Genomic DNA, 14,779 nt, shown 5'->3' on the forward strand with positions numbered 1-14,779 from the left:
CAGAACCAGGCCATCAGAGGACAGGATGTTTTTGAAGTTCACCCAGTGCAAAGCTCCTTCTCCCCACCCCATCCCACCCCACTCCAGAAGGCAAGATTTACCAGAAATTAATTCACGTCCCCCACACCAGTTCTACAAATTTCAGTTTATTGCTAAAACAAATTAAAACAAGTATCAAAGCTGCAGTTAAAAATTGTATTCAAAAGGAAAAGAGAAGCTACGGCAGTGAGATGCAGTGCAACACTACGGTCGTGCAGCATGATTAAAATCATAAACTATGTTACCATTAGAGAATCTTTGACACTGCACAATGACAACGTTCGCCTGCCCCAAGCACGCATTATGCTCAGCACAGACAAAACAGTGTTCTCAACTCTGGAAGGGACGGGAGTTCGCAGGACTGAACCGATGGCCAGTCTTATCAGCATGAGGCCACCAATATGTTTGGAGAACTAAATCACCTCCATGCTTTACCCATCTGGGGAGGAAGAGGAGGTTTTAATTCAGACCTACCAAAGAGGTTATTAGCACTGGCAAAGCTGACAACTGTTTGTTGGCTGGCTAGGTGAACAGAGATGCATCCCAATAACCCATTGCTGTATCTTTGCACTGAGCATGTGCGCACTCCATATGTCAGCTGCTTCATCCTGGTTCACATTTTGCAGCAGAAGTTTGCTTTATATATCTAGACTCTTAGAATTACAACAAGTGGTCTTGAATTAGTTGAACTGTGAGACTGGTAGCGAAGAACATAAGAAGAGCCCTTCTAGATCAGACCAAAGGCCTATATTTGGTCCAGCAGTCTGTTCTCAAAGAGTGACCAACCAGATACCTATGGGAAGCCCACAAATTGGGCATGTCAGGATGGAACCCAGGCTCCCTGGTTTGGTTGCAGATTCTGAGTCAGATTCAGAGGCAGAGCTAGAAGAAGCACAGTCGAGACAGAGAGTTGGGGAGGACTTTCCCCAAAACTCTCCAGGAGTCAGGGATGAATCTTCCCAGGAGCTTATCAAGCAGGAGGCCAAGGTTCAGATACCATCTTCCCCCTCCCCCATAGGAACTCGGCCTTTGTCAGCGGGGAAGGGAGCACCAGAATTGACAGATCCCAGAGTCCGCGTGGGAGGAGTTGAGGGGAGGTGGTTTGTCAGACTGGCTGCACATCAGAAGCTGGGTCAGGAGGTCCCTCCCTGAAGGAGGAGTCCAGTAAAAGCCTATCGGGCATTGTGGGAAACCATTCATTTAGTAGACAGGCAACTGCCTTGCTTGTTTAGTTAATTAGGCTTAGAGGACAGCTTTCACAGGTGCTACAGGTGTGAATATGTGTTTTAACTGAATAAAGACTTTGTGGATTGCAGATCGAGTCTCTGTTGCCTCACTATTCAGTGGGAGGGCTTGGAACCTTGACAGGGCATGAGCATGAGTGCCATAGCACCCTCCTGCTCATGTTCTCCAGCAACTGGTATTCAGAGACATTCTGCAACTCGTGCAATCCAAGAATCCCTTCACTTGCCACTTGTAGGCTAGAGCATAGCATCTGTTTAAAAACACACAGGAACAACTAATCAAACATTTCAGAAATGGAATGGAAGGGGGGGGGTTAGGGAAGTAGAATGTAATCAGCAGAACTGGAATTTGATCAGGGCATTAGTGGTGGTGTTCTAAATCTATTTAAAAGCAAAAAAGAAAAAGAGGAAGGGGAAAAAACATCAGCTGGGAACTTTAATGACCACAAATAATCAGGGAGCCAGTCAAAGCAGGAATGGAGTAAAATAATTCCTCAGAATTAGATTTAGCTTTGTTATGGTCGGGCTTGTTGCTCTTTAATTTCAGGGTGCCTGGAAAGTAAGTACTGCCTCTCCCTCCTTCTCAGTCTCTCTGGCCAGATGATGTTGTACAACCCATGCAAGCCCTAATAACATTAAGCATGAACGTCTTATTAGCCAAAGAAAAAATGGATGAAGAAATAATTATATTAAGTGATTCTCTGAGTCTGTAAATTAATCAACATTATGTGCCCCTGGATCAGGCTGCTACAGGCATTAATCATTTAATCTTTCAAAATCTACAGCACGGGACATCTGTGCCTGAGACTTAGTTGGGCAACCATGTGAAATGGCTCCTCCACCCTTATAAGCCACCACACACACACATAATTCCCCTCAAAGGGCAGCTATGGAATTTAGTGTGGGAGGAGGGGAAAATAATTTAGAGGTTCTACACATAGCTGAGTACCAAAGGGGAAGATTCCAGCTGAATTCCAGAACTTGGCCATGAAATTAATTTCTATCCATCATGGGTAGGATGTGTGAGAATTTTGTTTCTGTTCATTTAAGACCAGAACATACCCCATTTGCAACCCGAAATTGCACATTTCCGAGTTTGTAAAGTATTGCAAAATGCATACTTTTAAAAAATGCATACTTTAGAGAAATGAGCTTTTTGGGAAAATGCGTGTTTTCACACTTTAGTTAATGGGATAAAAATACACATTTGGATGTGCATTTTAAGAAAGCGGGTGAAGCTCACAATCAGGAATGGGCTTCTGAGCTTCGAGGTGGACCTCAGAGTACTTTGGCGAACTCAAGCCTGCTGATTCTCCCATCCCTAACAATGGAATGGAGCCCCTTCATAAAACAGGGATGGCCAAAGAGACTGAGGTACAGTTGCCTTTACATAGTAGTCCTATAACCCAGTGTTAGCCAGGCTCATGCCTCCCTGGACACCTTAACAGGCTGAGAGGACTTCAGCGTTACTCTTACGTAACAGCAGGTCCCCTGACAATGGAGGAAGAAGCAGCTTTTGTATGGGCACGCTCATGCACACGTGTGCATTTTTTTTAGCAGAATAATAACCAGAGGGAAAAGGGTTAACCATCCCATACACCCCCCCCCCCGCTTCCTTGTATAAAACTTAATAGGAACATAAGAAGAGCCATGCTGGATCAGACCAAAGGTCTATCTTGTCCAGCATTCTGTGCACACAGTGGCCAACCAGCTGCCAGAAGGAAACCCAGAAGGAGGACATGAGTGCAACAGCACCCTCCCGGTTGCAGCCTCATAAGGCTGCTTTTAGTAAATGGGGTGAAGGAAGATACACAGTGAGAGTCTCATCTATTCAGACCACCCTTTGGCTCATGTTAATCAGTCTATCCATTTCAACAGAATGATAGAAAGGGTGAGTGTGTATGGCTACTTATGCATAGGGACAGTCATGTGACTGGTCAGCTGGGGCTTGAAAATCCACCTCCTCCTTGGGAAGTCCGCTTTTGTGTGCAGACATTGTAAATGCCACTGACACTGTTGAAATGGCAGCCAATAAAAAGTCATAAAATCGAGCTGGTCTTTGGAAAACAAAACTGAAATGGAAAACAGAACAAAATTGAAATGGCAGGAGGGACTTGGGATATCCCTGAGTATGATCCGACGGCTCATTCATTCATTCATTTCTAGCAAATGGACCTGGTTTACCTGACTTTGAACAGTCCTTACTCTGATACAGTGAAGCCTTCAAACAAAGTTATGCAGGTGTCAAAGTTGGACACGTTGTTCCCTCACCATCTGAGTGAAGCCATGCCTGCTGGCACCTCTAGGCACTGCTCCTGCCATGGTGCACCGCTATAACCCCCTGAGGAAGGGGTCTGTCCACTCCACTCCCCTGAAGGGTGGATGCCCCACAGCAGGGGGAGGGGACAGCTGTCTAACTCTTTCCCGGGGACTACTCCCTCCTGGCTTCAGATTCTATCAACTGCAAAGGTATGCATTGGAAGTCTGCCACCCAGTCCCTGAAGATGGCACTGCAAACGTACACATGGGCATTATTAATTAAAATTAACAGATACATTTTAAAAAATCAAAAAACTCCAAGGTGCACACTTCTAGGTCCCTTAGTCTGCGTGCCATGTTTCAGGTGTCTAGGTTTCATGGTCCTGGAGATGTGGACAGATAGACAGACTGATACACATCCACTTTAATTATTATAGATGATTTGTTGTTGTTAAAAATAGTATCATTAATAGTATTATTAACACCCCACCCAACAGCCAAATAGCTCCTGGGGCCAGTTCACAACAATGAAAGTCAATACAATATGCATATTAAAAAAACATAGTGCACATGGTAAAGTTGCACAGCTAATGCAGCCAACGTGGCCTGGGTATGCCTGGCGTACGGATGGGAGACTGACTGCCACCCAGAGCTCATCATGTAACAAATACATAGCTAATTGTGAGGGACAGCTCACATTTTGCAAACATCCTGTTTGATTTGCAAGCTGAAACATGTGACTAGATGGGCCTTTGCTGAGTCAATTAAGAAAAGAAAGGTTGGTTTTCTTTTCTTTTTTTTTTTTTTAAAAAAAGAACAGTATACAATAGCACAAAACATTCCTCATAATGAAAAACAGTATAGGTATATGCTTTTAAGTAGAGGGGCTTCTAGAACATTACACGAAAATGAATACAAACGGAAAGAGTGGGAGAAAATACTGCCAGAGCTCCAAGGTGGGGCCACCTTTCTGAGCTGCATTTGAGGTGAATGAGTTCATGGAACCCAGAACACGATGCTAACATTTTCTTTACCATTTCCCAATGGGGTTTCAGTAGAATTGCCAGCAGACGGGGGTAAAAAAGGAATGCAGCAGCCTTCAAATCATGACAGCTGAGAAACTGAAGCACGTCTAAGGGAAAACACTCTTCCCTTTAGCAGGGGTCAGGGGCGTTGCTAGGTTCTTAAAAGATCCGGGGCATAGGCCCATAACACAAATTTGCATCTATATCTATATATAATATATCTGAGTCTAAGCGCGTCTCGTGTGTGTGGTGTGTGCATGTGGTATGCTTGCATGTGTATATAAATTGCATACATACATACATACATACTGTGTGCACTGGCCCCCCCCCCCCCACACACTTCAGCTCAGACCCCGATTCAGCGTTTTGGAAAACACCCCGCTTCTGCTCAGGCCAATTTGTAGTCAGACCACTTCAGCTCAGCACTAAACCTGAGTCAAGGTTTGGAAAAATGAGTCTTTATGCTTCCTGTTGACTACCATGGGAAATTAGAAAAAAACCTAACTTTTTATCTTGGTCAGAACTGGATGATCATTTCAGGCATAGTAGCCCTAGAAAGGGATTACACTCGCCCAATGTCAGAAAAAAATAGGTGCAGGGTTTATATTTTTATTTTCTTTTAAAGGGAACTGCCAATAACATCCTTATTACTCGAAAGAATTGGATAAAAATTTCAGGATTCATTGCCCCGTCAGAGGAGATCATGCCTACCAAATTTCAGAATGATACCCACAAGGGTTTTTGTGCAAGGCTGGCCTTGACATTTTGAGGTCTCCAAAGGAGGATTAACTTATCTCCCTATTTTCCTTGTGGACCATTGTTCTGAACATTACAGACAGCCTACAGTTGTCCCTAAGTAAGAAACCAGCAAAGTTTCAGAAGGATAGGTGCAGCATTTCATGTGGAAGGGGAGTTCTCCAATTTGGGGGAGGGAGGGATTTGCTTTCCCTTCCCTTCACCCCTTCCCCAATAGTTTTTGGGTAAATTTGTATAAAAATGAACAGATCATTAGAGATGTCTCCCAGGAAAGAAACCTGCAGAGTTTCTGAAGGATATATATGCATGAACATTTAGAATCACTAGAATTTATTTACATTTCACCAGTGTTAGCAGCAGGGGAACATGGGTGGGAAAATGCTATTGTACTCATGTCCTGCTTGTGGGTTTCCCATGGGCATCTGGTTGGCCATTATGTGAACTGAATGCTGGACTAGATGGACCATGGTCTGATGCAGCATGGCTCTTCTTATGTTCTTAAATAGAGAGTGCCTCTGAGCATATACAGAATGCTTTTTTTCCACCACTGAGCACTTACATTCTCCCCCTACCAATTCAAAACCCCTCCATGCAACCATCCCTCCTCATTCTACCATCCTCCAGCAACTCCTCATAAAAACAGATGTTTTGTTTTGTGCAACTCTCTTCTACCTCCTCCTTGTTATGCACAAGCTCTCATTGTATCTTCCTCCCCATAACTTCATTTGTGCCAAGAGTTCTGGGCTGGACAGCCATTTGTCAGGGATGCTCTGACTTGGATTCCTGCATTGAGCAAGGGGTTGGACTCGATGGCCTTGTAGGCCCCTTCCAACCCTACTATTCTATGTTTCTATGATTCTATGCCAAGCATGTGCTCTGCCACTGACCTGCAGCCCTTCCTATTGCTGGAGAATGGCAACTGCCAAACAAAACAGCCCCAGATTTAGTCCTCTGCAACCATGTGAACCCACTTTTCTCAAAGACTTGAGTGAGGAGAAGGAGAAAAACAAACCTTCTTGTCTGTTTGTATAAAGTCAAATAAAGGTCAGAACTTCTCTTGCCACCAAAGAGAATTCTCTTGAAGAATTCCCCAAGGTATGCTCTGGGTGGAATAAAGAAGAGAAAGAAAGAATAGGATACGGGAAGAAAGAAGAAAAGAAGAATGGTGATTGGAAATGTGCACGGGTTGGGGGATAGAGAGAATTCCCTAAGCCAAGTGGCTCCTTTCAGAGAGGTGGTACTTCAGAGGAATTTAGGAGGCTGTGGAGGGTTTGTAAGGATTGCACGTACTTAAATTAACTTTATGAGGTGAGGTGGCTGAGGGCTTTTTCTAGCTTTTTTGAAAACTGTAGAACCTATTTAAAAGTCTCAGCAGTTCCTCGATTATGATGCCACATAGTCCTAACCCTCCTTTTGGAATAATTTGAGTCCTACAGCTATTTAGGAGAAATTATTGCTTGGGCTCCAAGATCAACGCAGACGGTGACTGTAGTCATGAAATTAAAAGACGCTTGCTCCTTGGGAGGAAAGCTATGGCAAACCCAGACAGCATAGTAAGAAGCAGAGACATCACCTTGCTGACAAAGGTCTGTATAATCAAAGCTATGGTTTTCCCAGTAGTAATGTATGGCTGTGAGAGCTGGACTACAAGGAAGGCTGAGCGCCGAAGAATTGATGCTTTCGAACTGTGGTGCTGGAGAAGACTCTTACGAGTCCCCTGGACTGCAAGGAGGTCAGATCAGTCAATCCAAAAGGAAATCAAGCCTGAGTGCTCATTGGAAGGACAGATACTGAAGCTGAAGCTCAAATATTTTGGCCACCTAATGCGAAGAGAAAACTCCCTGGAAAAGACCCTGATGCTGGGAAAGATCGAAGGCAAAAGGAGAAGGGGATGGCAGAGGATGAGATGGCTAGATAGTGTCACCGATGCAATGAATATGAACTTGAGCACACTCCGGAGAGAGCGGAGGACAGGAAGGCCTGGTGTGTTATGGTCCATGGGGTCACGAAGAGTCGGACACAACTTAACGACTGAACAACAAAGTGGAGGGGGAGAAAGAAGTTTGTGGAGGTTGATTGGATCCTTTGCTGTACTGAAGCTACCAAACTTCTGCACAATCCAGAGGTTCCAGTTTGGGGCAGTAAAATCAGATGCTGTGTGTAATAGCAGTATTTCACAAGGAGCTCTTTCTTCTCTTCCTTCTCCCTCTTCAAAATTTCATTGCAAGCAAGCTCCCAACATTAGTTCATGTAAGAGCAGAAAAGCAAGGGGAGAGAAGTTTTTTGCACCTCAGAAAAAACTTACACCAGAGATTAGGGATAGTGACCTCCTAATGGTCATTTTATACACCTTCTGATTAGGATCTCTAATCCCCTGTGTGGCTTGACAGTTTTTACTTCTTGTTTTAGTCTGTGAGAAAAGGAAACTCTACGCATGGCTAGTACAAAAGCCACTGGACCTAACTGTCTGAAATTTGGCAGGTTCAGTCAATTCCATATGGGCTGCCAGGTCCCCAAATTCCATGAACATATGTGGAAGCACAGAAAAATTATAGCTTTTTGCTTTGATACATTTTCTTGAAAAAAGCAAATTTTACCTGTGACTAGCACAAAAGCCACTAGGCCTAACTGTCTGAAATTTGGCAGATTCAGCCAGCTCTATAGGGGCTGGATGTCAGAGAATTCCGCCACGGATGCCAGGGAGGCTGAATTCCAGTGAATTTGGCCCCCCGGAATCTGTGGCGGAACGGAGCAACCCGCCCCACCATCCCATGGAAGCCCCCCAGAACGAAGCCTATCTACTCTGGCGACGATGGTGGCGACAGCGGCGGCTACAGCTCTGGCGGCTGTTCTGGTGGCGGCGGCAGCTCTGGCTGCTGCTGGGCTGCAGCAGCAAATGGTGGCCGCTATGCTGGCCACCATTTGCGTTTGCAGACCTGCCGTAGCCGGATGTCTGGCTGCGGATGTACCTGGCCAGCGGCTCTGCGGAACCGGCCGGGGAGGATTCTGGGGGGAGGGTTGGAGCGCCTCCCCCCCACTGTGGATGCCACTTATGAAACAGGTAAGTGGTTTCGTACATCCCTACTCTTTGCTTTGACAGATTTTCTTGAAAATAGCAAATTTTACCTGTGAATAGCACAAAACCCCAGGAACCTAACTGCCTGAAATTGGGTAGGTTCAGTCAGCTCCACAGGGGCTACGAGATTGCCAAATTTCATGTATTTATCATACAAACTGAAAAGGTTATGGCCGTTTCTATTTTCCAGTGCAAGTCAACGGGAAAATGTTAAAAAAAAATGGCAATGAGTACAGCTCAAAAAAGATCTGGGGAGTGTGCCCAGGTGGGCCTCTTCTTAATGACGCCCCTGGCAGGGAGCATATCTTTTGGTGGAGCACAAGGTCTCAGGTTCAATTCTTGGCCTTTCTAGTTCAAAGGAATTCGGGTAGCACTAGCAGGGCTGGGTGGGAAGAACCTGTTTCTCAGACCTTGGGGAGGGGCAGCCAGTCAGATAAGGCAGCACTGGGCTGGCTGGAGCAACAGTGCAACTTGGTACGAGGCAGCTCCTTTTGTTTACTGAAGGCCCAATCCTATGCATTTTTAGACAGAAAAAAGTCCTACAACTCCATGCTGGCTGGGGATTGCTGGGAGTTGTAGGACTTTTTTTGTGTCCTACTTAAGAGTAGGCTCAACATGGGCACAGGGAATGTGTGTTCTGGTTGGCTGATTTGTGATGTCTAACTCGAGTTGACCCATAAGACACTGGGGCAGTTGAGCAATCTGATCTGGCTAATTGCCTGCGTTTGTAGGATAATCATTTATGCCCAGAGTAAGCTGAGAAAGATTTTGTAGCATCTGAAAGCAGATTAGCTGTGGGTCCAGAAACAAAACGCCTGCACTGATATTTTTTTTTAAATCATTCATTCATACAATGCCTTTCTATAGACAAAAAATATTCAAAGCCAGAACCAAAGCAGAAGTTTCTCCATATTTCCAAGGTTTTATCCAGCTCTGGTTTTCACTTTTCTAAATAAAGATGTGTTAACTTTTAATGATTCTATGGGTGAGCTCACCATTTCTTTCTGAAACTATCCCAAATAATCCCTTTCTCTTAGAATCATCCTGTTCATCTTAAACACCTGGGATCTGGCATTTTGAAGACAATGAGAGTTCAACAAAGCTCAATAAGAACGTTGTGAATAGAGTCAGACTTTAACATTAAGTACCGGGGTCAAATCTTTTGAACTTGATGCGGAACTTGGCCTCTGGTATAGGTGGCTTTAATAGATGCTAGGTTATCTATCTATCTATCTAATCTATCTATCTATCTATCTATCATCTATCTATCGATCGTATATGGCACATTTACATCGCATTACAATAAAAACATAGAGCATAATAAATATAAAATGTAAAATATAAAATATAGACAGGAATATTACAAACTTATGTCTAGGTTACACAGATATAATTTTTTATTTCAGTTGTCACAGATGCTAGGTAGGTCTGCAGATATGAGGCAAAAACTGAGAGGACAGCTGGAGTGAAAGTGTCTGTGTGTGTATGTATGTGTGTGTGTGTGTGTATGTATGTGTTTATGTATGCATGTGCATGTGTGTACACACACACACACAAGCACTTTCACTCCAGCTCCACTCTTTTTTTTTTTTTTTTGCCTCATACTGTTTAGACTGTGAACCTGCAGGAAAGGAATTGGTCTGCTTTCTTTCAGAAAAGCCTGGCACATATTAGAAAAGTAATAAATATTAAATGTTGATGGTGAAAATGGAGCCTGCTCTACCATGAACCACAGTGAGCCTTGAGGCTCAGGTGGTGGCTCAGGAGGGCAGCAGGTTGCCTTTTCCCATCTGCGGCCTGCAGGGCTGCCTGTTGCTGCGGCCACTGCACCTCTCCAGCTGCCACAGCCTGCCCACCATGGAGTGCTGCCACCGCTGCTTTTGTTGCTGTGGCAAATACTATTTAACTTTAAACAGTATTTAATGCTACAGGAAATGAGCCAGCAATGTTCCTGCAGGAGTCTCCAGTGCACCCATGCTCTGAGCAAAGAAGGGGTCCTTGCTCAGAGCAAGGCACTGAGGGTGAGGTGGCCCTGGAGAGCACCTTCAGAATGTAAAAACATAAAAAGGGCCATGCTGGATCAGACCAAGGTCCAGCATTCTGTTCACACAGTGGTGGACCAGCTGCCCACAGGAAGCCCACAAGCAGGACATGAGTGCAACAGCACCCTCCTGCCCACGTTCCCCAGCAACTGGTGTCCATAGGCATATTGCATCTGATACTAGAGGTAGCACATAGCCATCAGGACTAGTAGCCACTGATAGCCTTCTCCTCCAGGAATGTATTACATTTTTTATTTATTTAAAACATTTGTATCCCACCCTATATCATTAAGATCTCAGGGCGGCGTACAGAGAAAATCAATTTAAGCAGTATAAAACAATAAATAATTTAAACAGCTAAAAACATATTGAGCCATAAAACAAGTTAATACCAATTAAAATCTAAAACAATAACATAGTTAAAATGGTGTGCTACTTTAGGGAATGCATGGAGCCCTCAAAGGCTTTGGTAAAAAGCCATGTTTTTACTTGGAGCCGAAATGAGACCAATGTCTGCGCCAATCAGGCCTCCAAGGGGTGGGCATTCCACAACCGGGGCGCTAGAGCAGAAAAAGCTCTCTCCCATGTCCCATCATGGTGTATGTCTTGCACTGGTGGGACGCAGAGGAGGGCCCCTCCAACGGACAGGCATATATAGGGAGAGGCTCTCCCTCAAATATCGAGGTCCCAAGCCACTTAGGTCTTTAAATGTCATTACCCAAACCCTGAATGAATCTGCCTTTTAAAGCCACCCAAATCACTACATCTTGTCGAGGTGAATTCCATAGTTTAACTACGCTCTGTGTGAAGAAGTACCTTGCCTCTTTGGTGGCACACACCAAGCCCACAATGCCTTGCTCTGAGGAAAGCACCAATACTGAACCTAAGGGACAGTATACAAAAAGGTGGATAAACAGAGCATGGGGCATTATCAGCACTTACCTACTGGGTTGGGGTAGCTGATTGCTGGGAAAGGAAACAGAAACAGAGGTAATAAGATTATTATTAGATTTGTATGATTGCACACAAAGACACAACACAAGAAAATGTCTGAACTCTTTCCAAGATATTGGATTATTAGTACTTATGTCCCTGAGCACTCTGTCATCCAGGATTGGAATCTGGGATTGAGTATAGAGACCTGTAATTCAGGTTCTTAACCTGGGACAAACAAGAGACTGGCTAAATGAAGTTCTTCTTTTGCTCAGGAACAAGGGATGTAGTTTTAATATACTCATCTTATTCACTGATGGAACCTTATGGAAACTCCATTGGGGCCAATGGATTTTTTTCTTTCTTCAGCTCCTTCAAAGGATGTGTGTGTGAATTTAGGGGGGAAAGCATCTGGGTTGGGAAGGTTTAACTCCCCCTACCCATGTACTGTGCTGCTGGTCTGGATTGGGGCCCTGCACATTTATACGAAAGTTAAAAAAATGTTAGGATCAGCTATATGCTGTGTGTTTAACGCATTGTGTAGTTTTTCCCTGAGAAAACTCCAGAATGTGGGCCAATGGTTGGGAGGTGGAAACAGTTGCAACTGATACCATATTATAAAATTAAATCCCTTCTGAAATAGGATTTGGGGAGAGGACTAAATCTGTGATTTAGCTTCCTATGGGAGAAATAAAAACCCATATTAAATGGAGGATTTGACTCCGAGACTCTGAGTCTCTGTGCAATCCCACCAAAGTTGTATATGGTACAGAAATGAACAGATAAGTGTGGGCTGTTTTATATCTCATGATAAGTAATCGGGAACCCTGATAGATGAGTTGCAAGGGGATTTGGTGCTCCTTAGGAACTGGAGCTGAAGCTCACAAAATCTTTAGTACTTTGCACCCTTCTAAGCAGAATACAGTGCCCAAACTCTCTTGAGTTCATGGAACTACGTATTATTGTCTCTCTATGTATCCTTCCATTGACAAAGGAATCATGGATACAAATAGAACAAAGAATCTAATGGTTGGGAGTAAATTGGATAGCACATATTGCAGATTGACTGCTGTTGCTGCGGTGGTCTGGCTCTGAGCTTTGCCTGAATGGAAGAAGGCCCAGGAACCACAGATATGCTCTTTGAAGGAAGAGCAGAGTACAAATGTAATAAACAAACAAACACACCCAATAGTGGTGAACATTTGGTTTCCCAAACCTTTTTTGAGTTATTCTGAAAAATGCCTCAAAAGCACTAAACTTTCTGTAGACTATGTTTCAAAGAGGGCCCCAGTCACTTTATCAGATAAAGTAGGGAAAGAGACACTCACGTTCTATGTAGTGGATGACACGGGTAGCCATGTCCCCAGTCCCAAAACGGGTTATGGGTGTCAGGCGAACTTCGTAGCTCTGAGGCACCTTCAGGTCAGTCAGGAGGTGTTCCTGTAGCATGCCCTTTTCCATCTTCCGCACAGATATGGATTTGGGGGGCAAGTCCCTGTGATTCAGCTGCAGAAAGAGAAATCAGAGTCTGGTTAGGCAAAGTAAATAGCTCTGGTTAGGCAAAGTAAATAGCTCTGAAGATTGAAGGACACTTCTGGGTTTCCTAGTCCAGGCATGCTTTCTTCTTGCTTCTTGCCAATCAGGACTGTAATCCAGAGTGAAGGTTGCAGTCAGGTGCTTTGCATGTTCCTGCACATGTGGCATAGTGCTAAATTTTAAAATATGGAAGATAATTTTGAGAATCTCAGAGGTTAAAAAAGAAAAAAAAAACAATTTTCAGCCTTCATGTTTAACATGGAATGTGAAAGACTTAGGGCGAAACCAGATGTTACTTTAAAGATGTTAGTAGCCACATCGTTCTTTCTTTCATTCATTTTTACTCTACAGTAGGTGCAAGGGCCTCGATCGGGACCAGGACCCCAGTATAGGTCTACAATTTCTACTGCAAAATAGTAATCCATCAAGCAAATGGATCACTATTTTGTAATAAAAATTGCAGGTGCACCCCCTGCCTCCCCTGTGTATGGAAAGGTTAAAGTGCCACATGTAGGGTCCTGATCCAGATTGGCCTCCCTATGCCTACTCTGAAGTAAAAATGAAAAAACAAACAAACATAGCTGCTAGCTATGTCTTTAAAGTAATGTTTATTTTGGCCGTCAGACCCAATAATGGGTTTGGATAATGGTTCAAGTGGACAGAATATGAGAATTTTGTATTTTGTGCAGCAGGACCATTTCACAAATTACAGAGCAAGAAAGCTGGATTTGCCACCACGTAACATTCAACAGGGTGCTGCAGTCAATCCTATTTTTAATCAGCCATGCCCCATCTGCACACATGCTCATCAGATACAGATTTGCGTGGCATCTCTACAGCACAGTCTTTCTATTTGTCAGGAGGTCTCTTACCATCTCAGCCAAGCAAGAACATACTTCCAGGGGCAAAACCCTTCACATATACTAGCATGCAACACACTACCTGTTTCATGGAAGCAACGTGAGGTCTTGTAGCAGAACCAAGGTGAAGTCTGGCGCCAAAGAAGGAGGCCTACTTTGTAACTTTGAATGAAATGTTTTTGAAAAGGAGACAGCTGTTCCAAGGTTAGGGACAACTGTTCCATTATGGCTGCTAGACTCAGCTGTCTCAAGGCCAACCCACATAATGCACCTTCCAGATATGGAATACTGGTGTCTTCTCTTGGCTTGCTCCGCTTGCAAATGAACAGTATGAATGGCTTATACAATTTACTTTCTAGCAATCCTGTGATCTGCAAGCTTGATTTTTTTTTTTTTAAAGGGTAAGGTCGGGTAAGGGAGCAAATTGCATACCCAAGATATTCGTATGATTTATCTGTATCCATGCCATGGACTATCTGGATATCATGTTGTAAGGATCAATTCTTAGAGGGTTTTCAAACTTGACATACTTTGGAAGCTTTCTTGCATTATATGTGCAAATGGAAATATTTTTCATGCAGGATAGAAAATGGAAGTACATGCTGGCTAATATAGGGGGCAGGGGGAGCTGGTAACCCCAATCACTGTTGCTTGCTTGATATTATTTTTCCAAAAGCCCCTTCTCCAGCTAGACTGTCTGCTTCTGTCATGTCCTGATGGTGTTTGTGTTCATGAGAGGGAAAATTAATTCAGAATAAGTCTCAATACTACCAGACATAGCATTTGCATTTCCTATGAAAGCCTTGATGTTAATTATGTCCCTCTCTCACACTCTTTCTAATTTCTAAAGAGTATTTGCTGAAAAAGAACTATAATCTTGTTGCATAAACCAATATCATATAAGAACAAAAAGATACATTTAGAAGAGGATACCTTGGATGTCTAATAGCAGCCAAGGCACATTGGCCACGTCTGGACAATCACATCACGGCTTAATAAAATGGAACAT

General features: G+C 43.8%; 1 protein-coding gene across 1 annotated transcript in view; it reads right to left on the reverse strand.

The window, feature by feature from the left end:
• The window catches only part of MDGA1 (MAM domain containing glycosylphosphatidylinositol anchor 1), a 386,593-nt gene that overhangs the window by 55,725 nt on the left and 316,089 nt on the right, over window positions 1-14,779 (reverse strand). The window contains exons 11-12 of the mRNA XM_084832471.1: window positions 12,703-12,880; window positions 11,384-11,407 (exon numbers count right to left, since the gene is read on the reverse strand). Coding sequence (XP_084688597.1) covers window positions 11,384-11,407; window positions 12,703-12,880 — 202 coding nt within the window. The remainder of the gene's footprint in view (window positions 1-11,383; window positions 11,408-12,702; window positions 12,881-14,779) is intronic.

This window comes from Heloderma suspectum, chromosome 1 (genome assembly GCF_057233095.1).
Source record: "Heloderma suspectum isolate Gila_16-S chromosome 1, 16-S_ref, whole genome shotgun sequence".
In the NCBI taxonomy this organism is placed as follows: domain Eukaryota; kingdom Metazoa; phylum Chordata; class Lepidosauria; order Squamata; family Helodermatidae; genus Heloderma; species Heloderma suspectum.